Below are 24,427 nucleotides of genomic sequence, written 5' to 3' on the forward strand. Positions count from 1 at the left end.
GGCGTGCAAGTCATTTCGCTTTGTCTATGCCGAAGTGGAACTATGAAGATGATGCCCCAATGATGTCCTTCCAGCCGGTGGCCATTTTCCCGGAGCCCAAAATAAAAGGGACAATGCGGAAAAAAATCCTCAGTTTGCCAGAAGTCTTGAAGAGCAGTAAGATGGCGGAGCAGGTGTGGAGAGCACTAAGATGGTGCCGGAGGCCCGGCAAGTTGCTGCGGCCGTGGCGCAACTATTTCAGGATGTTGCTAATGACAACATCTACTATATATATTTCAGGATCTTGCTGACTGATTGTAGCGGTTGTCCCTCGGGGCCGAGGAGGCCTGTCACCTGATTCCGCTACGGAGGACGAAGACTGGCCAGCAACCCCAGAAGGGGGAACTTCCAAGTCATCGGAGGCATTGTCGCCGGTGAGGCTGCCTCCCGACGAAGTAATCGGAAGTGAGTACCCCAGCTGAGGCCATTTTCTCTACCCCTCCTTCCACCCCTAGCCCAGAGCAAACCCCCCAGGCCCCAAAGTCTGTTGAGTCTACTGCATGTCCACAGTCACACCCTTACCTAGATGGTTGTTTGGCGATGAGCCCAACTTAATCCGTTACATGAGTGAGCACCTTCTTCCCCTACTGGGGCAGTCTCATCCCTCAGTTCCTTCGGCCCAGTCAGAAACGGTCAAGAGAGATGCTGAAGTTGCCGCAATTGTGGAGGAGCTGAGGGCTCAGAGGATGGGCCTAAGCAGCTGCCGTTTGAGGTGACAGGAGCAGTATACTAAAAAGTTGGAGGCCCTGTACATCAGGAAGTTAGAGCACCCCGAGATGGTGAGCCACTACTGGAGCACTGCTGCGCAACTGTGATAAAGTTTGACAAGGTCAGGGGGTTTGGCACCCTTATGGACTGCCGACACGGGGGAACCATATTAGTGAACCGGAGGGCAGCACAGAGGGACTATCTCTCCCCAGCCATGCATTCTCTTGAGAGCGGGAGATTGCTGAGTACACGACCGTGCAGAGCATGAGAGGAGAATGTGCTGCTGCGGTGACCCGTCAGAAGAATTCAACCCAAATTCCATTTGCCTACTTCCCATCGGACGACTGGGACGCAGATTCCTTTGGATGACTATCATCGCAAGTCAGAGACCTCGTCCGAGAGGAGGAAGTCTATCTGCCCGGGGGGGGGGGGGGGGGGGCTGCTATGGCTCCAAAGTAGATGCCCAAGTCATCTGAGGATGTACCCAGGCCTACTCCTATGGTCAAGGAGATTTGGCCTACCCAGCAGGCACCAACGAAAGTGCCTCAGCCTACTCCAGCTCTTGCGGAGGTTTGGCTGGTCCACCAGGCATCAACTGTCCATCCCCGAGTGGTGAAAGCTGCTGCCGTATAAGTGGTGTTCACTGTGAGCATGACCATCACCGAGTCCCTTCTGTACCACGTCTCGGGGAACACTCACCATGGAGGGGGCCAGTCTCCTGGTCCTAGGTTTATGTCCCAACCTAGAAAGTAAACCGACTGGCGAGGCTGGATGGAAAGATGCCATATTGAGGAGCATCTTGTCAATCAAGTAACTTTACCCTTTTGGTTGAAAGAAGACAAACTGTACACCTTGACTTTTATGTACAACTGTCAGGATCCAGATACTGTGAGGATACTGGTGGTGGATCCTCTGTGGGGTGATGACGTGGGACGTACCAGGGGAACGGAGTCTAAGAAGTTACTGGTTTTCACCAGAGCCCGCCGCAAAGCGGGATGGACTTGCAGCGGCAGGTAACCCCCAGGTCGTTCCACCCGATAGCGACTCAACCCCAACTGACGGCTGAGATAGGCGCGGTACAAGGGATTAGGCAAGAGCAAGGTCGGACGTAGCAGAAGGTCAGGGCAGGCAGCAAGGATCGTAATCAGGGGCAACGGCAGAGGGTCTGGAACACTGGCTTGGGACATACAAGGAACGCTTTCACTGGCACAAGGGCAACAAGATCCGGCAATGCTGGGAAGGGGAAATGAGTTTAAATAGAGAGGGCACAGGTGTGATCACTAATTGGGCCAGGCGCCAATCAGAGGCGCACTGGCCCTTTAAATCGCAGAGAGCAGGTGCACGGGTCGCATCCCCGCCGGTGACATTAATGCAGCGCTCCCGGTCAGCGGGTCTGACCGGGGTGCTGCGAGAAGGTGAACGCCGCGAGTGCTCCGGGGAGGAGCGGGGACCCGGAGCGCTCAGCGTAACAGTACCCCCCCCTTGGGTCTCCCCTCTTTTTGGAACCCGAAAACTTGCGAATGAGCTCCTTGTCGAGGATGTTGTCCTCGGGTTCCCAAGACCTCTCTTCAGGTCCACAATTCTCCCAATCTACGAGAATTTTTTTTTTACCTCTGACTGTTTTGGATGCGAGAATTTCTTTAACAGCGAAGACATCGGAGGAGCCAGAGACAGGAGCTGGAGCGACAACCTTGGGAGAGAAGTGGTTAAGGACAAGAGGTTTGAGAAGAGAAACATGAAAAGAGTTAGGAATACGGAGAGAAGGGGGAAGAAGAAGTTTGTAGGAGACAGGATTGATTTGACTCTTGATTTTAAAAGGTCCAAGATAACGTGGTCCCAGCTTATAGCTGGGGACACGGAAGCGGATATACTTGGCAGAGAGCCACACTTTGTCCCCAGGAGTGAAGACAGGAGGAGTTCTTCTCTTTTTATCGGCATGCTTCTTCATACGAGACGAGGCCAGTAGGAGTGACTTTTGAGTTTCCTTCCAGATGATAGAGAAGTCCCGGGTAACTTCATCAACGGCAGGCAATCCAGAAGAAGTGGGAATGGGGAGGGGGGGGGAGGGTGACGGCGGTACACCAAAAAGAACGGGGATTTGGCGGAGGATTCAGAGTTTTTGAAATTGTACGAGAATTCAGCCCAGGGTAGAAGGTCGACCCAATCGTCTTGGCGGGAGGAAACAAAATGTTGCAAATAGTCACCAAGGGTCTGGTTAACTCTCTCTACTTGCCCATTGGATTGGGGATGATAGGAGGATGAGAAATGTAATTTGATTTTTAATTGATTCCAGAGAGCTCTCCAAAATTTCTATACAAATTGGACGCCTCTATCTAAGACGATATGCGTGGGAAGCCCGTGAAGGTGAAAAATATGCATAAAAAATTGCTTCGCCAACTGTGGCGCAGAAGGAAGACCTGGAAGCGGAATGAAATGTGCCATCTTGGAGAAACGATCAACGACCACCCAGATTACTGTGTTACCATGGGATAAAGGCAGATCCGTAATAAAATCCATGGCAATTTGAGACCATGGTTGCTCAGGAACAGGTAAAGGAAGGAGGAGTCCAGCAGGCTTCTGGCGAGGAGTCTTGTGCCGGGCACAAACTGTACAGGCCCGAATGAAATCAGTGACATCACCCTCCAGGGTAGGCCTCCAATATAAACGAGAAATGAGTTGGATGGACTTCTTGACGCCAGCATGGCCAGCGAGGTGCGAGGAGTGTCCCCACTTGAGGATCTTGAGGCGCTGGCGTGGAGGGACAAAGGTCTTTCCAGGAGGAGTTTGTCTAATAGAAGCTGGAGCAGAGGAGACCAGGCATTCAGGAGGTACAATGTGTTGCAGAGGGGCTTCAGATTCGGTAGCATCAGAGGAACGTGAAAGGGCGTCAGCCCTGACGTTTTTGTCAGCAGGACAAAAGTGAATCTCAAAGTTAAAGCGGGCAAAAAACAACGACCACCTAGCCTGGCGAGAGTTCAGACGTTGGGCAGACTGGAGATACGAGAGATTCTTGTGATCTGTGTAGATGACAATGGGGTGTTTGGAACCTTCCAGTAGATGCCTCCATTCTTCGAGAGCTAGTTTGATGGTCAGAAGTTCACGATCACCAATGGAGTCATTTTTTTCCGCCGGAGAGAAGGTTTTAGAAAAGAAACCACAAGTAATATTATGTCCGGTAGAGTTTTTTTTGAAGGAGTACGGCTCCGGCTCCGACTGAGGAGGCGTCCACTTCCAGAGAGGGTTTCGATGGATCAGGTCTGGACAGTACTGGAGCAGAAGCGAAGGCAGTTTTGAAGCGATTGAAGGCCTCATCTGCTTGGGGAGGCCAAGACTTAGGGTTGGCATTCTTCCTGGTTAGGGCCACAATCGGAGCCACAATGGTGGAAAAATGAGGAATAAACTGTTGGTAGTAATTGGCAAATCCTAAGAAGCGTTGGATAGCTCAGAGTCCAGAAGGGCGTGGCCAATCTAAAACCACTGACAGTTTGTCTGGGTCCATTTGAAGTCCCTGGCCAGAGACTAGTTAACCTAAGAAGGGAAGAGATTGGCATTCAAAGAGACATTTCTCCATCTTGGCATATAGTTGATTTTCGCGGAGTCTCTGGAGCACTAGGCGGACATGACGACGGTGTTCCTCTAGACTAGAGGAAAAAATCAAGATATCGTCCAGGTAAACCACAACACAGGTATATAACAAGTCCCGAAATATTTCATTAACGAAGTCCTGGAAGACTGCAGGGGCGTTGCAGAGCCCAAAGGGCATAACGAGATATTCAAAATGTCCGTCTCTGGTATTAAATGCGGTTTTCCACTCATCCCCTTTCCTGATGCGAATGAGATTATATGCGCGTCTTAAGTCCAATTTAGTGAAGATGTTGGTGCCACGAAGGCGGTCAAAGAGTTCTGAGATTAGAGGCAGGGGATAGCGGTTTTTGATAGTGATTTTATTTAAACCGCGGTAGTCAATACACGGCCGTAGGGTACCGTCTTTTTTTGAAACAAAGAAGAACCCCGCTCCGGCAGGGGATGAAGACTTGCGAATGAATCCCCTCTTTAAATTTTCCTGGATGTAGTCAGACATGGCTTGAGTCTCAGGGGCGGACAGAGGATAGATCCTGCCCCGGGGTGGAGTAGTACCAGGAAGGAGGTCAATAGGGCAGTCATAAGGCCTATGAGGAGGCAAAGTCTCTGCTTGTTTTTTACAAAAAACATCAGCATAGTCCTGGTAGGCCTTGGGAAGACCTGGTATAGGTGGAACCACAGGGGTTTGACTGACGGGAGCAGACGTGAGGCATTTTTTGAGACAAGAAGAACCCCAGCTCTTGATCTCCCCGGTGGTCCAGTCAAGGGTAGGAGAATGACGTTGGAGCCATGGCAAGCCGAGGAGAATTTCAGAAGTGCAGTTGGGTAGGACAAGAAATTCAATTTTTACGTGATGCAGTCCAATGCACATTAACAGGGGTTCTGTGCGGTAACGCACAGTGCAGTCCAATTTTTCTCCATTAACTGAAGAGATGTAGAGTGGTCTGACGAGACTGGTCACTGAGATGTTGAACCTATTAACGAAAAAGGCCAAAATAAAATTTCCTGCAGAACCGGAATCCAAGAAGGCCACAGCTGAGAAGGAGGAGTTAGCAGAAGGAAAAATCCGCACAGGCACAGTAAGACGTGGAGAAGCAGAATTCACACCTAGAGCTGTCTCACCTTTATGCGGAAGCGGAGTGCGTCTTTCCTGACGCGGAGGGCGGATAGGACAGTCCTTTAGGAAGTGTTTGGTACTAGCACAGTAGAGACATAGATTCTCGTTACGGCGGCGAGTCCTCTCTTGTAGGGTCAGGCGGGACCGGTCCACTTGCTTAGCCTCCACGGCAGAAGGCACAGGAACAGATTGCAGTGGACTTGAGAAGAGAGGAGCCGGGGAGAGAAATCGCCTGGTGCGAACAAAGTCCATATCTTGACGGAGCTCCTAGCGCATGTCAATGTGGGTGGCCAAATGGATAAGTTCATGCAGGTTAGCAGGAATTTCTTGTGCGGCCAGTACATCCTTGATGTTGCTGGATAGGCCTTTCTTGAAGGTCGCGCAGAGGGCCTCATTGTTCCAGGATAATTCAGATGCGAGAGTACGAAATTGGATGGCGTATTCGCCCACAGAAGAATTTCCTTGGACAAGGTTCAACAAAACAGTCTCGGCAGAAGAGGCCCGGGCTGGTTCCTCGAAGATACTATGAACCTCAGCGAAGAAGCACTGGACAGTGGCAGTGACAGGATCATTGCGGTCCCAGAGCAGTGTGGCCCATGACAAGGCCTTTCCCGACAGGAGACTAACCACGAAAGCCACCTTAGACCGTTCTGTGGGAAATTGGTCCGACATCATCTCCAAGTGTAGGGAACATTGAGATAGGAAAGCAGGGCATTGTTTAGAGTCCCCATCAAATTTGTCCGGCAGGGACAAGCGGAGGCTGGAGGTGCAGGAGCTGGCGGAGGAGGTGATTGCTCAAGCTGTGGCAGGAGTTGTTGCAGCATGACAGTCAGTTGGGACAGCTGATGTCCTTGTTGCGCTATCTGTTGAGATTGCTGGGCGACCACCGTGGTAAGGTCAGCGACAACTGGTAGCGGGACCTCAGAGGGATCCATGGCCGGATCTACTGTCAGGATCCGGATACTGTGAGGATACTGGTGGTGGATCCTCTGTGTCAGTGGGGTGATGACGTAGGCCGTACCAGGGGAACGGAGTCTAAGGGGTTACTGGTTTTTACCAGAGCCCGCCGCAAAGCGGGATGGACTTGCAGCGGCAGGTAACCCCCAGGTCGTTCCACCCAATAGCGACTCAACCCCAACTGACGGCTGAGATAGGCGCGGTACAAGGGATTAGGCAAGAGCAAGGTCGGACGTAGCAGAAGGTCAGGGCAGGCAGCAAGGATCGTAGTCAGGGGCAACGGAAGAGGGTCTGGAACACTGGCTTGGGACATACAAGGATCGCTTTCACTGGCACAAGGGCAACAAGATCCGGCAATGCTGGGAAGGGGAAGTGAGTTTAAATAGAGAGGGCACAGGTGTGATCACTAATTGGGCCAGGCGCCAATCAGAGGCGCACTGGCCCTTTAAATCGAGCGCCCTAGGGAGCGGGGCTGCGCGCGCCGGGACTAAGCCATCGGAGGACAGGACAGGTAAGGAGACTGGGATGCGAGCCGCGAGCGTCCTGCTACGCGGGTCGCATCCCCGCCGGTGACATTATCAGCGGGTCTGACCAGGGCGCTGCGAGAAGGTGAACGCCGCGAGCGCTCTGGGGAGGAGCGGGGACCCGGAGCGCTCGGCGTAACAACAACAAGTTATATACATTTTATTACATTATACTGTAACAATTATAGTACAGGAACACAAATATTCATTTGTGCAAAATAGTGAGCAAAAATATATTACTATGACAATATGTACAAGGGGGCCATGTATCGCTCAACAGTTCAGTATTGAGTTCTTTTAGCAAGTAATCTCAGCTAAAAGGCGGGCACATACACTTATTCAAAATGGTTGTAACTAAATGATCTTGACAAGTATGTCAGGCTCTGTATTGAACATTGCTGTAAAAACCTGAAACAACAAAGGTATTCTCACACACAACAGTGTTTTCTTGGTGTCTGGCAATTTTTTATAGGAGGTATGCTGACAGTTCGGGAGAAACTAAACTACTACCTCACCGCCAGCCCTACATACAGTAAAGATATAAAGAATAAAACACCAAGTAAAGTTGTGGCTCCTCTGTTTGTCCGTTTACCACCGCCTCATGTCCGCACCTGTTTACCCTGCTCCTTGTCGTGTCTTGTGATGTCCAGTAAGGAATAAACATACCTTTTGAAGCTTTCAGATCAGTGTGAGTGCTCCATTGTTTTTCTGAATTTCTTGTTGGATTCTACTTCAATATGAACTGTGCCTTTAATTAATGTGAGCACCCCCCGCACCCCCAAAGCTTGACACATAAGCCATTCAGCCACTTCCTGCTATTTGTTATGTCGGTGAACTGATTACTCCACAAAATATAAGATATAGACAGTAGTGCCAGTGTCCACTCTATGAAACATAATCTATATATCTAGTGTTCTGGGGAGAAGTGTGTTATGCCAAGGGACCCCAGTAGCCAAGGCATTGGGCAAAAATCCTCCGGCAACCCAATCCATCAGAAGTGTGTCTAAAGTTAAACATAATGACATAGTCATATGTATAATGTCGTAGTCATATATAATGTCATAGTCAAATTCTTCAGTAGTCTTCATAAGTTCAGAGCATGTATGGACATTTTATATACAAGAACTCTTTATATCTACCAGTTCAAGCAAGTTCAGCCTGGATATGGACATTGTGTGTAATGCCCCAGAACTGTATGTGGCCCCTGGGGTCATTTTACTCCTCCACCCTCTAGGACTGGGCATCAAGGGCGACTTCATAAAAGTGGGGAAGTCTGTGGTGTCCCAGTACAGGATGTTGTGGCCCCATACTTTCCTTCTGCCATGTCAAGGGGATGAAGGTAGAAAAAAAAAGACCCTTGACGTGGCGCTGCTGTGTCCAGTAAGAGATGGAGGCCAGATGAGTGTTTCAGGGGAGCCACCCCCTTCCTCAGATCAGAGTCACTGATCTGAGGAAGGGGGTGGCTCCCCCAAAATGCATCATCCATATATTTTATTGTTTTATGTTTTGAAATATCTCTGGTCTGGCCTCCAACTCTTCCTGGACACAGCAGCGCCACTTCAAGGGGCGTTTTTTCTCTACCTTCATCCGTTTGCATGAGGATTAGATCACTTCTTCTCCTGGGACCTTGGGCATAGCAGCTGTTCCTCCTCTTATTGGTTACCCACCATGGTGGGTTATATGCGAATTTCCTATTCATTCCAGGTGAGCGGCCACTACCTTAGGGCTATCCAAGCCCTCTCTCTCTACCTTATTCCCTAAAGGGTCTAAGTGGTAATACACGAGGCACCTCCGTCAATCTCTTTTTGCTTTTTATTTACAGGTTCTGCCCTGTCAGGCAGAGTCCCTGCATGTCCCCAGGGTTCCCCTTATAGTATCACCATAATGTACAGGGATGTGGAAATCCTATCGCCCGACACCCGGGACAAGTAGTTCTGGGCGCCGGGCAGGTGATTTCCCCCGTATTTTTCTTTAATGCCGGTGTGAGGCGCAGGAGCCGATGCAAGTCTGCACCTCACACCGGCGCTCAGGGTGTATGTAGGGGGTGGCGGCCCCCATCTGACCGCAGAGCCCGAGGCCCGAGGTTTGCATGACATAATTTAGCCACGCCCTCTCATCTCCCCTCACGGAGGATGGAGGACGCAGCTCTACATTACACAGGAAGCAGGAGGAGAGCGAGGACGTCCACAGCTCGGTACACAGCTCCATCCCCCGCACACAGCTCCATCCCCTCCCCCTGCTCTGTCTCCACAGGACCTAATCTACCACAGGGAGGTTAAAAGTTTGCACGGGGAAAACACAGAGCAGGGGGCGGGGAGAGGACATTCGGTGTGAGGTGAGATTTTCAAACCCATGTAACCTCACACCGGCCGGCGGGACTACAGCTCTGATATCCACTCATGGCTGGCTCAGGTGAGGAGGCCGAGAATGCAGGCAGCGGCGGCAGGAAGGGTGGTTGTATATGTATGGTGTGAGTGGATGTGTGTATGTATGTAATATATGATTGGGGGGGTGTATGTATGATGTGTGCATGGATGTGTTGATGTATGTATGATGTATGTGTGATGTATGTATGTCTTTCTGTGTATGTGTGATGTGTGTATGATGTCTGTGTATGTGTGTATGATGTCTGTGTATGTGTGTGATGTCTGTGTATGTGTATGATGTCTGTGTATGTGTGATGTGTATGATGTCTGTGTATGTGTGATGTGTGTATGATGTCTGTGTATGTGTGATGTGTATATGATGTCTGTGTATGTGTGTATGTATATGTGTGATGTGTGTATGAATGTAATGTATAATGGGGGGGGCAGCGGCGGGTGTATGTATGATGTGTGCATATGTATGGTGTGACTATGTGTGTGATGTGTGTATGTAATGTATGATGGGGGGGCTGCGGCGGGTGTATGTATGATGTGTGCATATGTATGGTGTGAGTGTATGTGTGATGTGTGTATTTAATGTATGATGTGGGGGGGCAGTGGCGGGTGTATGTATGATGTGTGCATATGTATGGTGTGAGTGTATGTGTATGATGTATCTGTGAATGTAATGTATGATGTGGGGGGGCAGTGGCGGGTAGGTGTGTGTGTGTGTATGTATGTATGAATGATATGGGGGCAGTGGCCAGTGTATGTCAGAGAACTGACACGTCGGGCATTAGGGCAGTGCCCAAGGGCCCGTGTCTTTATTTTTACTGGCTTCTGGCCACCCGCACTAAATTGCACCCCCCAAAATCCTGCCCCTTCATATTCACCTGCCAACCAAGAGCCCCACGGATGCACGCAAACACGCCCGAACCAAAACTACAACTTCCAGCATGTTGTACCATAACCTAAACTGTAGAACTATAAAGTGTAACATGCTGGGAGTTGTAGTTTAGGATCTGCTCAGCTGCAGAGCCATAGGCTGCATCAGGGCATGCTGGGTGTTGTAGTTACTAACTGCAATTCCCAGTATTCCTTGACACAGCCTATGGCTCTGCAGCTGACACAAACCAAAACTACTCCCAGCATGTTACACAATAACCTTAACTGTACTACTATACAGTGCAACATGCTGCAACACCCACAGAACCATAGGCTGTATCAGGGCATGATGGGAGTTGTAGTTATCTAGTAACTAAATGCAACTTCCAGCATTTTCTGACACATAAATTAGAGTAAATAAAATGCACCATATAAACTGGAGAAGCAGACCCCCCCCCCCCCCCCAGTAACACAGCGTCATTCACTGTTATCCAATCAAAAGACTCCATATATAAGTCCCTATGAAGACTGAAAAATAGTGATTAAAATATTTTAAAAAGTGTGTATATATGTGAATAAGCACCTTTCCTAATAAAAGTTTCCAATTTTCTTTAAATAAAAATAATGTACAAAAATAAACATAAGTGGTATCGCTGCATGTGGAAATGTCCAGACTATTAAAATATAATGTTAATTAAACCGTACGGCGAACGGTGTAAATGTAAAAAAATAGTCCAGAATTGCTCATGTTTGGTCACTTCATATGAGAAATTTTTTATAAGGTGATCAAAAAGTTACATCTAGACGTTTCTGGGCTTGCCTTGGGTGTAAAAGGAGCTACAGCTCTCCCGCCGCTAATAGCCTGACATGCTGCGATCGCTGTAGCCGGCTATTAAACCATTAGATCACCGCTGTCTAAGTTGACAGCAGTGTCTAAAGGGATCTTATAACCATCCCTGGTGGTCTGGGGGGTGGATCGTACTATTTTGGTTGAAATTATTTTATCTACCAGGACAAGTGGATTTTCTTGAGGGACAAGTAGATTGTGTTCCGCTTTAGTCCCTTGGACAAGTATTTATTTATTTATTTTTTTCCACACCCCTGAAGTATATATGTTTGTATTATAAAAGTGTACTATTTCTTTAATGTTTGTACCACATGGTGGTTACCCAGGAGGCTCCAGTGACCAGGTGACCCCCCAAGTGACCTATGGGCTCTTTGCACAGCCCCCCTATATAACCAGGGGAGGGGCTGCAATCTCTTTCTTAGCACATTGCTACTTTTGCTGAGGTCAAGTGCAGTCAAGTTGTTCCAGTTTCTGTGTCCAGAGCATTGGAGGCCTCAAGCCTAAAGTCCTGCATCCACAAGTCGGTCATCAGTAAGTCAAGTAATCTTATTGTCAGTCACCATCTCTGTCAAGTCAAGTCCATCTGTAGTCACCGTGGCCTGAACTAAAATCAGTCTAACTACTGCACGTCCCAGCAAGCCTGCGAGGTCCTCCTGTGTCACCTCCCTGGGATATTTGGCTGTACTGCAAAGACTATATCACCTGTCTTGCCTCAGTAAAGCTGCTGTTATCCTTAATCTGGTGTTTGTGTCTTCATTACCCCTGCCTAACCCAGGATCAGCGGTATTACCTTCGGGTGGGTAAGGCTAAACCATGCCCTGGCGTCACGACAAGAAGGGGTTAATATGCCCCTTGGGCCATAACATCTTCCCTGCATCTACCTTGCATTGCACCACGACTCCACAATATCATTGCGCCAGGCTCCATGACATTCTGGGTGCAGACAGAATCCCTCTGATTGTGCGTGGTAGGAAGGTGAGTTTTTCTTTGTTTTATTTTTACATTAATAGATAAGAGAGGTGAGGGTAGGGGGGGAAGGGAGGGGAGAGGGGGGCTGCCCATTTACCTACCTAAGGGGGAGAAGGGAGGGGGTTGCTACTACAACTACTTAAAGGGGGCTGCAGCTATTACTACTACCTAAAGAGGACTGCTGCTGTTACTACACAAAGGGGGCTTCTGCTATTACTGCTACCTAAAGGGGACTTCCGCTATTATTACTACCTAAAGGGGACTGCTGCTGTTACTACCCAAAGGGGGCTACTGTTATTACTACCTAAAAGGGACTTCTGCTACTACTGCCTAAAGGAGGATACTACTAATACCTAATACGTATTGCCACTACCAGCAGGCACATGTAAAGCCAGCATAGGGCCTTCACCAGCGGATCCGCAGCTAAATACGCTGCGAAAATCGACACGTGTGAATGTACCCTTACTGTGTAGAACACTTAGAGGGTTATTATTACTGTGCAGAGCGTTATAGGTGCTGGAAAGTGCAGAGTCAAAAAATTTTGTCCGGCAGGTTCTGTGGAGATGAGTTGTGGCTGGAAGAAAACGCCATGATTGCCTGGGTCGAATGGAGAAGAAAAAGGAACAACTCCAGTTAGAGAGGACATCACCTGATGTAACTGTATGTAATCACATATATGCTCTGTAAAGCTTGTGTAGAGCGGACATCTACTACTTTACGGTCACTCCTAATAGCAAACCAAATAGTTATAGGGGGTAGGGAGGGTACATACCACCACAGGGTGACACCAATCCCGAAATAACCCTCACTATGAATTAGAGAACCCGTGATATGCTGCCTAAAGCAAACTATGAATTAGAGAACCCGTGATACGCTGCCTAAAGCAAAAATGTACATGATAAACCTACAAAGAACTATGATTGCAGCAGCCATGAAAAATCTTTATTCATAAATCTGGACATACAGTATATATATATATATGTGTGTCAGCTCATGACTGCCAGCAGGAAATCCGCCACTATGAGCGGACACACAAAGCTATGTCAAATATGCTGCGGATTCGCTCCCGTGGGAACGTGTCCTAATCACAAACAGTATTACTACCCTTTAATGACTGAATAATGCTGCCATACTGTTACTGTATACCATGCACTATATACAGACCAACATTATTCCCGTAAGTGACCATACATTGCGGTTACATCCAGTGACTCACAGGTGACATCTTCATTGAGTCGTTTACTTTTTTATATTTTCCTTCCGGCCTAGATGGCGACTTTTTCCAACTATGACTTGTTTCCACAGATAAACAGGATCTGTACTTTTCCTGCTTCCTACACCTATACACACTTTCCCTAGTGTATCATACAGTAATAATGCCCCAGTTTGTGCCCCACACAATAATAGTGCCTTTCAGAAAGTAGTTACTCACCTAATAGTGCCCCCATACAGTAAACTGCCCACAATAGTAGCCACACACAATAATTTGCCCCAATATTGCCTTCACACTGTAGTTACCCTCATAATAGTGCTCTGCCACAGTAGTTTCCTCTCTAATAGTGCCGGCACACAGTGGTGACCCCCTAATAGCCCCCACAGTAGTTAGATCCTATAATAGTATTCCTCACAGTAGATAGTAGTGATGTTCCGATATTGGTATCAATACCCATATAGTTCCTCACACAGTAGATACACACATAAATACACATCTACATTGCACAGATACAGACACATGCACTTTACATGTAAACAATTACAAAAACATACTTACAAACACACAAGTAGCTACACACACACACTTACTTGTAGGCAAGATTAGGCAGCTCCAGGGGGATCCACTTATTGTATAGCCTCCAGCTTCACTTCTGCTAACACTGGTCACCCTGCAGCCCCTCTTTCCTCCTATTCCCCAACTGCCGAGCAGAATACAGCAGGAGGTTGGGGGTATTACTGAGGGGTGGGGGAGGGGCCCAGGAGAGAGGAGAGGGGCCCAGAAGAGAGAGGAGAGGGCACATGCCTGTGCTGAACCCCAGAGCTTCTAAGCAGGAGGCCGTGCAGGGTAGGGGACAGGCCCAGTGATCTGTGGAGTGCAGGGGGATGGTGACAGAGCCTCTGGGCCCCTGTACATAGTGCACCTGGTCCAGGCCCATGACTAGGGTTGCCACCTTTCCCTCAGAAAAATACCGGTCATGGGTGTGGCTATGTGGGGGTGGAGCTACAAAAGGGGAGGGGCCAGATTGCACAGGGGCTGAGGGATCAGGGGTTTAAGAAATGGCACGGGGGATGGGAGGGGGGTTTAAGAAATGCGGGATACAATATATATGCGGGGGGAATTTTCCTATATCGCACAAAAAAATTTACATTTAGAGAATACCTACCAAAACCCTATTTATGCCAGCGGCGGCGGTAGTGGTGGTGCGCGACAGCAACGCTGGCTCTCTCTGATGACGAGTGACGTCCCCCTGCGCAACGTCAGATAAACAGGCTAATCAGACAGTATCACACATGACAGGATTAGATGCACAGGATCAGCAGATAGTATCCCACATGACAGATTTGGATATACAGGCTCAGCAGACAGTATCGCACATGACAGGATTAGATACACAGGCTCAGCAGACAGTATCACACATGACAGATTTAGATGCACAGGCTCAGCAGACAGTATCCCACATGACAGGATTAGATACACAAGCTCATATCCCACATGACAGATTTGGATATACAGGCTCAGCTCACAGTATCACACATGACAGGATTAGATACACAGGCTCAGCAGACAGTATCACACATGACAGGATTAGATACAGAGCGCAGCAGATAGTTTCACACATTAAAACATTAAATCAGTGTTTTCCAACCAGGGTGCCTCCAGCTATTGCAAAACTACAACTCCCAGCATGCCCGGACAGCCAAAGGCTGTCTTGGCATGCTGGGAGTAATAGTTTTGCAACAGCTGGAGGCACCCTGGTTGGGAAACACTGCATTAAATACACAATTTTGCAGAGAGGTCTCACCAGTCTTTTGTCTTCACTTTCTCCTTTCCCCGGGCGGCTCCAGGTTAAGGAATGTCCGGGGTTGAGGAGGAATGGGGGGGGGGGGGGGGGCAATTATTTATCCCATGGGGCCACATGAGAAACTAAAAATATTGTGGAGGGCCGGGTAGTTTTTCCCCAGATTAGGCAGCATAGTTGTCCCCTAGGTTAGGAGCATAGTTGTCCCCCAGATTAGGAGCATAGTTGTCCCCCAGATTAGGCAGCATAGTTGTCCCCCAGATTAGGCAGCATAGTTGTCCCCCAGATTAGGCAGCATAGTTGTCCCCCAGATTAGGCAGCATAGTTGTCCCCCAGATTAGGCAGCATAGTTGTCCCCCAGATTAGGCAGCATAGTTGTCCCCCAGATTAGGAGCATAGTTGTCCCCCAGATTAGGCAGCATAGTTGTCCCCCAGATTAGGCAGCATAGTTGTCCCCCAGATTAGGAGCATAGTTGTCCCCCAGATTAGGAGCATAGTTGTCCCCCAGATTAGGCAGCATAGTTGTCCCCCAGATTAGGCAGCATAGTTGTCCCCCAGATCAGGCAGCATAGTTGTCCCCCAGATCAGGCAGCATAGTTGTCCCCCAGATTAGGAGCATAGTTGTCCCCCAGATTAGGAGCATAGTTGTCCCCCAGATCAGGCAGCATAGTTGTCCCCCAGATCAGGCAGCATAGTTGTCCCCCAGATTAGGCAGTTTACCCCCCCCCCCCCCTACACACACACACACACACACACACATATATACACAGACACATAGAGACACATACACAGACACATGTATACAGACACATATAATCACATACAGACACATATATACACAGACACATGTATACAGACACATATAATCACATACAGACACATATATACACAGACACTCACCCGCCCTGTGCAGCAGAGGGAGACAGGATACATAGCCTCTCCTCCTCTCCCCTCCCTGCTCTGCCTATGGAGGGTTGTAAGACTGCACGGGGCAGAGAGAAGGAGGGGGAGGGGGAGAGAGGAGACAGGAGGTCACGCCCCCTCCCAGCACTGTACAGTCTCTTCCTGTCATCGCACGGAGCTCTCCCTGTCACCGGCTGCTGGTGTTAGACCTGGGCATTGTACGGCCGGTCATGAAAGAAGTGCTCTTCTGGGGATGCTGCTCTGTCCGCCCCTGTCAGTGAATGAAAAATACCGGCCATTGCATGGCCGGTATTTTTCATCCAAACTTACCGGCACGGCTCGGAATGTAGATGGAAATACCGGCTGTGCCGGTAAAATACCGGCAGGGTGGCAACCCTACCCATGACTGCAGTACTGCCTGTTCTGCCCTGATGGCGGCCCTGCATAAGTGAATACACCCCTCACATTTTTATAAATATTGTATAATATCTTTTCATATGACAGCACTGAAGAAATGACACTCTGCTAAACTCACTACTATGTAAAGTAGTGAGTACACAGTCTGTATAATAGTGTTTAATGTTGTGTCCCCTCCATGACAACATCATGGAGCTGGTGGGTGTTAGAAATCTTGTGCCCCAATATAAGAGGGGCAGCCATTACAATCTCTCTCTTCCTACTGAGGCACAGTAAAGACCAGATGTCTCATAGCTAGTGTCCAGCATATCTGGAGGCCTCAAGCCTACCTACAGCCACCTTCCAGTAAGGGTGCATTCACACCACGTTTTTGCAATACAGTTCCCGTATGAGGTTTTTGATGAAAAACTGATTCCTCAAAACCTGACTAAACTGTATCAAAACGTGTGTACAAATGTTAACCCGTATACAGTTAAAAACCATATACGGTTTAAAAAATGATGTCCGGTTGCATCCGTATTTAAGAAAAAAACATGTACGTTTTTAACTTTTCACTCCATTATGAATAAAGTTTCACTTGTTTGATTGAAATTCCAAGAAAAAAACTGTGCAAAGTCAAAAACCGTATGGTGAAAACCGTATGGAACCTTATGCACATACAGTTCTGTACGGTTCCCAGTGACTCCCATGTTAAAAAAAACATATACGGTTTAATACAGTTTTTCACCCGGACAAAAAACCGTGGTAGGTTACGGTTTTGGGTACGGGAAAAAAACTGACAAAACCGTACAGGATGCAAAACGGACACAACCTGATGCATCTTTTGGCATACGGTTGTCAATGGGGAGTCAATGCATACGGTTTTCAATACGGATCAATATGGTTTTCACATAGAAAACGTATACGGGAACTGTATTGCAAAAACGTGGTGTGAATGCACCCTAAGTCAATTCTATGTCTGCTGTCACTACCTACAGTCCAGTCAAGTCCAAAGTCAAGTCTATTTTAGTCTGCGTGGCTGAACTAAAGTCCCAGAAAGCAGCTAGTTCCTTCTGTGTTACTGGCCACCTCTCTGGGATCCTGGCCTAGCTGTAAAGACTATTTTCATCTGTCTACCTCAGTAAAGCTACTGTTAATCCTAACCTGGTCTTGGCTAACTTTGGGATAGCGGTACTACTGTTAGGGTGGTTACCGGGAAAACAACACCCTGGCGTCACGAACATTTAGGGGTTAATAACATCTTGCCCCTGGGCTACAACATCTGCCCCTACACCTCACCTTCACACCCCGAGACACTCCGTGGCCTCGCCACAATATCCCATCCTGATATCCCGTCCATATATCTTGACCTTATATCCTGCCCTCATAAACAGTTCTCATATCCCATCCTCATCCTATGCTCATATCCTGACCTCATTTCCTGACCTCATATCCCGATCTCATATCCTGACCTAATATCCTGACCTTTGGGGATATAACTTTGGGGTACCATGAAAATTATAGCACCTTCTGTTCTGTTTGACTCAAAGGGGTTTTTACACAAACAACACTCTTGGTCAGACCCCATTGATCAGACACCCATCACCCACATAGCTGATGAATGTTAGATGATGAGTGTTGATGGTGGGAAACCCCTTTAAAGACATCACATGGTAATTGATTTTCAGTCACAACACAACACTATAAGCATATTACTGATGAAAGTGTATAAAAGTATAAAAAGTGTTTATAAGTATAACCGTCTGTCCGGTTTAAGATAATCTTTTGTATGTTTACTGCTACTTCTATTACGTCAGGTGAATTATCCACAATACAGGTATTTACACAAATATGCTGCGGATTTACTTCAGATTTTGACTTCCCTCCTGAAGTTAGTTTAGGAAATCTGCAACAAATCTCCACTGTATCCAACACGTGTATATAACCACAGTGATTCCCAACCGCGATGCCGCGGCACATGTGTGTGCCGTTTTGCACTGCCCGTGGCCCCGCGGGATTTTACCGTGATTTTTTTTTTATATAAATGTCCTACACTCCTCCACACCCCTTTGTCACCCATGTACACTCCTCTACACCCCTGTCACCCATGTACACTCCTCTACACCCCTCTTTCATTTATGTACACTCCTCTACACCCTTTTGTCACCCATGTACACTACTCTACACCCCTCTGTCACCCATGTACACTCCTCTACACCCCTCTGTACACTCCTACACCCCTTAGTACACCCATGTCATCCATATACACTCCTCTACACCCCTCTGTCACCTCCTCTACACCCATATACACCCCTGTCACCCATGTACACTCCTCTACACCCCTCTGTACACTCCTCTACACCCCTTTGTCACCCATGTACACTTCTTTACACCCCTCTGTACACTCCTCTACACACCTTTCATTTATGTACACTCCTCTACACCCCTCTTTCATTTATGTACGCTCCTATACACCCCTTTGTCACCCATGTACACTCCTCTACACCCCTCTGTACACTCCTCTACACCCCTTTGTCACCCATGTACACCCCTCTACACCCGTCACCCATGTACACCCCTGTCACCCATGTACACCCCTGTCAATCATGTACACTCTTCTACACCCCTCTTTCATTTATGTACACTCCTCTACACCCCTTTGTCACCCATGAACACTCCTCTGCACTCCTCTGTATACCCCTCTACACCCCTCTGTAACCCATGCGGAGCCTAATTGGTTTGTTTTGCAGGTTTAAAAGTGAAGAATTGTGTGTGGAAGAAATCGTGATGATGGCCCGGACCAGATGGAGAAGAGAAGGCAATGAAGCAAAATAGAGAAGACGTGATTGGTGAGTTGCTGTATAAAGCAGCACTTTAAACTACATACCCACTGATAAATAGATATAGCGCATTGCGCTTCTTTACCGCTTTTTTTTTTTTGCTCGTCAACCTCTGTAGCGGTACCCCGCATAAAAAAAAAATTTCCGAGGTGTGCCCCGGCCCAAAAAAGTTGGGAAACACTGATATAACCTAATGTGTATACAACATAAAACAAACATTGAAATCTGACTAAGGCCCCTTTCACACTACATAATTACTCCGTTTTCGAAGTTCCGTCAGAAAATCGGCAGTAAAACAGCAGCTACAAAATCCTATACGGCCGTTAGAAAATCCCATTATAGTCTATGGGATTCTTCTAATAGCCGTTTTAACCCATTATAGCCCGTTATTAATAACGGCCGTTATTTTGTGACGGAAGATAGTAATGGGAGAAATAGTTTATTAACTATTTCTCCCATTACTATCTTCCTTCACAAAATAATGGCCGATATCAATAACAGGCTATAACGGGTTAAAACGGCTATTAGAAAATCCCATAGAATATAAGGGGATTTAATAACAGCCGTATAGGATTTTGTAACTGCTGTTTTATGCCGATTTTCTGACGGAACTTCGAAAACAGAGTAATTAGGTAGTGTGAATGGGGCCTAAATGCTAGAGATTTCATAGTTTGTTGTTTTATTAAAGGTAATTTTTATTTAATACAAAAATATGTTTTACACAATATTTTATTTCATTTTTATGATGGAATCAGATATTGTTTAAGGGTAACTTATGTAACCAGAACCTTACTAAAACAACCATTATACATCCAAAGTAATACAATAGCTTCTGTTACCATATCAAGAGATTTGTGAACATCAAACATTTTAATTAATGATGGTGTCTTAAATTTCTGCAAATGATGCATTAGAGAAGACAGGAAACTTGGGTTATATTCAGGTGACCTGGGGCAAAGATTTATGCCACCCTAACGAAAGCTAATTTTGCCGCCCCTTGACCCCGCCTATTGGCTCCTCCCGATGTGTGGAGGCACGCGCGATGTTGGACAGACCTGACCTTAGTGATTGCCCCTGTCTGCCTCGGGAGGTGGCGCCGCGCTCCTCCAGCAGTCTGAAAAAAGCCGATGATTATAGTACGGGTGGGGTCAGCATGATTAGCTTGATGGGCAGGTGCTTCAGATGGACGGGTGTTTCATATGCTGGCTTTTTTTATTGCAGTGGGCAGAGTGGCGCTCCCATCAAGAGGGCGCTCTAGGTGGCTGCCTATTTTGCCTATAGGCAGAGCCGGCCCTGGTTATATTTTAGAGTGGGAAAGTGACAACCTCCTCACCTTTCTGCAGTAAGTAGTTCTCATTTACATGAGGATGAAAAGGGGGATGCAGCTGCTGTGTTTAAGTAAATCAGGAAAGCTGAGGAGGAGCTGCCAATAGGAGACATTCAGGCTCTATAGGCACACAGCACAGCTCTTAGGGTCTATTAGTGTGGCAGAATTTCCGCTTGCGGAATTCCGCCTCAAATTAAAGCCCGTAGTCTTCTATGAGATTCCGCACTCCCATTCACACTTCTGAATTTCCGCTTGAAGTCTATGGACATTAATTTCAGGCGGAAATTGTGTGGTGTGAATAGACCCTTAAAAAAAACAGGAATAACGCAACCACTCAGCAAGCATAGAGAAAGAAATTGTGAATTAGCAGAAACCAACACAGGGGATGAAAAACACATTACCGACTCCCACCACAGCTAATACTATAGCTGTCTAAGAAGGGATCGTGATTTTATTTGTGTAACAATAGATATAGCGTTACAGGGCTGTTCAGCTCATTTGGATCATTTGCACAAAGCAGCTTTATTGCTAAAATAGTGACAAATCATCTGATAGATCTTCTGATCTCAAACTGAGAAGACCTTCCTTCATAAGATTGTATGGGAGCAGAATTTAATCGTCTATAGTGTCCGAAGTGACTAATTCTGTAGATTCCAGATGCAGCTGATGAAGGTATGTGCCATTCAATTGTAGCATTGCTTTGCCCTCCTGTCCCTTTAATCCAGTAATACCTAAAGACATATAACTCAGTTTAAATGGGCACTGTAAGAATCAAAAAGTTTTTAAATGTTACACATCTTGGCAAAACATTAACCTTTCTAATATGCTTCATAAAATAAAATGTATCTCCTTTTTATAGAAAGCATGCCTTATAAATAATAAAATTAAAATAAAAAGACTGGCTGCAGTATCATCTATGTCTTAGCTTAAACACGGGCTGGGAAAAAGTCCAGTAAGTGAGGGTGTTACTAGCACTTCTGTGTGCTCACTCCTGTCCTATCAGACTCATCTCATAATATAGAGTAGCCTGCAGTGATTGGATAGAGAGACCCAGCACAGCACAGCAGACTCAGGGATGAAGTGAATGCATGGTGAGGGAGGACAGGCTCAGTGCTTGCCTCGGACATACACCTTCCTGAGCAGTGGATGTCAAAAGGAGTGAGCAACAGAACAGAAGGATTTGTGAGCCAAACACAAAAGCTAGACACCTAAAAAAGACATGTACAACATATGCATGACCTAGTAAGTAACATATATAAGCATTATTTTTCTGTGATATGACTGGTATGCTATGAAAGTTAAACTTAGGCTCCTTTCACACTATGAGCATTCATCCGTTATTAAACGTTAGTTTTCTGTGTATAAACGGATGTATAATAATGAATGAAATAACCGGTGCTAATGGCTAAATGAATATTCATCCGTTAAGACCCCTCATGTATGGCCGTAACACCTCTGCCTACAGACTCCCACAGCCGGGACTACTACTCCCATCATGGAACAGACTTCTTTCTTTTCTGTCTGCAGGAGTCTGCAGACAGCTGGGGAGGCTACATTAGTGTTTGTACTACTACCCCCATCATGGAACAGAGTCTGTTTCATGATGGGGGTTGTAGTACAGGGGCTGAGGGATTTATCGCATCGGGTCTCACTTCTGAGAGTGCTGCAGAGGGGGGTTAGACATATAGCCTATATCTCTAGCCCCCCCAGCGCATTTATAATATGCCCACTGCATTAATAAAGATATGACCCCCACCGGCGCATTTATAAATATATACATTTGCCAGTGCATTTATAAGTATATACCCCCCGCCGGGGCATTAATAAATATATACCCCCAGCAGCGCATATATAATTTGTCCCCCGCCGGGCATGTGTAATGTACCCTCCGCAACGCATGTATAATGTACCCTCTGCAGCGCATGTATAATATACCCTCCACAGCGCAGCACATCTATATACATATGCCACCACAGCGCTATATGTGAAAAGCATTCTAGCAGGAGCATCGGCCGGTCCGATGCTGCTGATAGAAATACTTTTCATACATAGCGCTGCAGCGGCATATGTATATAGAAGCGCTGTGGGGGGCATATAACACTATATGTCTGCCCCCCAGCTCATCTATATACATATACCCTTGCAACGCTATGAATGAAAAGTATATCCATTAGCTGGGTATATTATACATGTGCTGCAGAGGGTACATTATACATGCGCTGCGGGGGACACATTATATATGCGCTGCGGGGGGTATATATTTATTAATGCGCCGGCGGGAGGTATATATTTATAAATGCGCCGGCGGGGGTATATATTTATCAATGCGCTGGCGGGGGTCATATCTTTATTAATGCACTGTAGGGGGGCATATTATAAATGCGCTGGGGGCTAGATATATAGGCTTTATGTCTGGCCCCCCCCCCCCTGCAGTGCTATATATCTTGTCCCCCCACAGCACTTTTAATATACATATGGGCCCCAGCTAAAACTCGCAATGTTAATTTTAAAAAGTTATTAAGCAGGGAAGCGGGCAGCATGGTCCGCAACCCTGCGATGTATGGTGTGTTTTAACTTTCATTTTTGAATCCCCCGCGGGGAGCCCTGAATGGCCGGTACTGTGGAGCCATTCAGGGCTCTCCGTGGGGGATTCAAAAATGAAAGTTAAAACACACCATACATCGCAGGGTTGCGGACCATGCTGCCCGCTCCCCTGCTTAATAACTTCGGAACGCATCGGGTCTCAGAAATGAGACCCGGTGCGATCAATCCCTCAGCCCCTGTACTACAACCCCCATCATGGAACAGACTCTGTTCCATGATGGGGGTAGTAGTACAAACACTAATGCAGCCTCCACAGCCACCGGCAGACTCTCGCAGCCAGGGAATTACTACTCCCATCATGGAAACAAGTCTGTTCCATGATGGGAGTAGTAGTAGTCCCTCAGCACTGCAGGAATCTGCTGATGTCACCTCTTATGAGCATGCTCAGAAGTAATAATGGATATTATAAACCAGGTGCAAACGGATTACATAAAGGCTCATCCTTTTTCCACAGACTTCAATGTTTAAAATAACGGCAGTTAATTTATCAGTTTCTTGTGACGGAAGAAAAATTAGTGCATGTCCCGTTAATTCTTCCGTCACAATTAACGTCTGTTAGTCATGACGAACTATAACAGGTCATAACGGATAATCAAAAACCCCATAGACTTTAATGGGATTTTGTAACAGACGTTTAACTTCCTTTTTTAAAGCTTTTCTAACGGACGTTTATAACGGATCTTTTAACAGATGAATTTTATAGTGTAAAAGCAGCCTTAGTTTTAATTACAGAAAAACAAATATATATAGTTACATAGTTAGTACGGTCGAAAAAAGACATATGTCCATCAAGTTCAACCAGGGAAAATATGTATATAAAGTGTTTGCTTCGAGAGTGTATATAAAAGTAGTATATTTGTGTTTGCAGCACCAGTTGATCTTCTGGTTATGGAATGTTCTGACTCTCCCCAGACATCAGAAGTCAGGGATAGAAAGGATTGGGCATGTTTAACTATATCCTGGAGATTATTATTATTATTATTATTATTATTTCCTTTTACGTTATTGAAGGAAAAACAATGCAGAAACCATCTTAATATTTCTCACCTTGTCTCCCAGGAGGCATCATTATAAACCGTGCGCCAAGCTCCATTTTCACTCTTTTCTACTTTTAGGTAAGTGTCATTACTCTGAAAGGTAAACCTTACTCTTAGTTATACACTGTTATTGAGGAGAACTGTTATTGTGTATTAATTTCCAACACAGTTATGCCTTACAGGGGTACTCTGCCGCACACATCTTATCCCCTATTCAAAGGATAGGGGATAAGATGTTAGATCGGGGACCTCCGTGATCTCCGGGCTGGCACCCTTGTCATTCGGGTCATGGATCGAACTCCGCTCCGTGCCCGA

The 24,427-nt window shown here is 46.8% G+C and overlaps 1 protein-coding gene across 12 annotated transcripts in view; it reads right to left on the reverse strand.

Moving 5' to 3' along the window:
* Nucleotides 1-19,876: 19,876 nt before the first annotated feature.
* LOC130282117 (neutral ceramidase-like) overlaps nt 19,877-24,427 on the reverse strand; it is a 348,583-nt gene continuing 344,032 nt past the window's right edge. For all 12 annotated transcript variants that reach the window (XM_056530030.1, XM_056530023.1, XM_056530032.1 and 9 more), the window contains 2 exons: nt 24,123-24,205; nt 19,877-21,202 (listed from right to left, as the gene is read on the reverse strand). In XM_056530030.1, the coding sequence (XP_056386005.1) occupies nt 21,016-21,202; nt 24,123-24,205 (270 nt within the window). In that variant the 3' untranslated portion in view covers nt 19,877-21,015. The remainder of the gene's footprint in view (nt 21,203-24,122; nt 24,206-24,427) is intronic.

The sequence above is a fragment of the Hyla sarda genome, chromosome 7 (assembly GCF_029499605.1).
Source record: "Hyla sarda isolate aHylSar1 chromosome 7, aHylSar1.hap1, whole genome shotgun sequence".
Taxonomy (NCBI): domain Eukaryota; kingdom Metazoa; phylum Chordata; class Amphibia; order Anura; family Hylidae; genus Hyla; species Hyla sarda.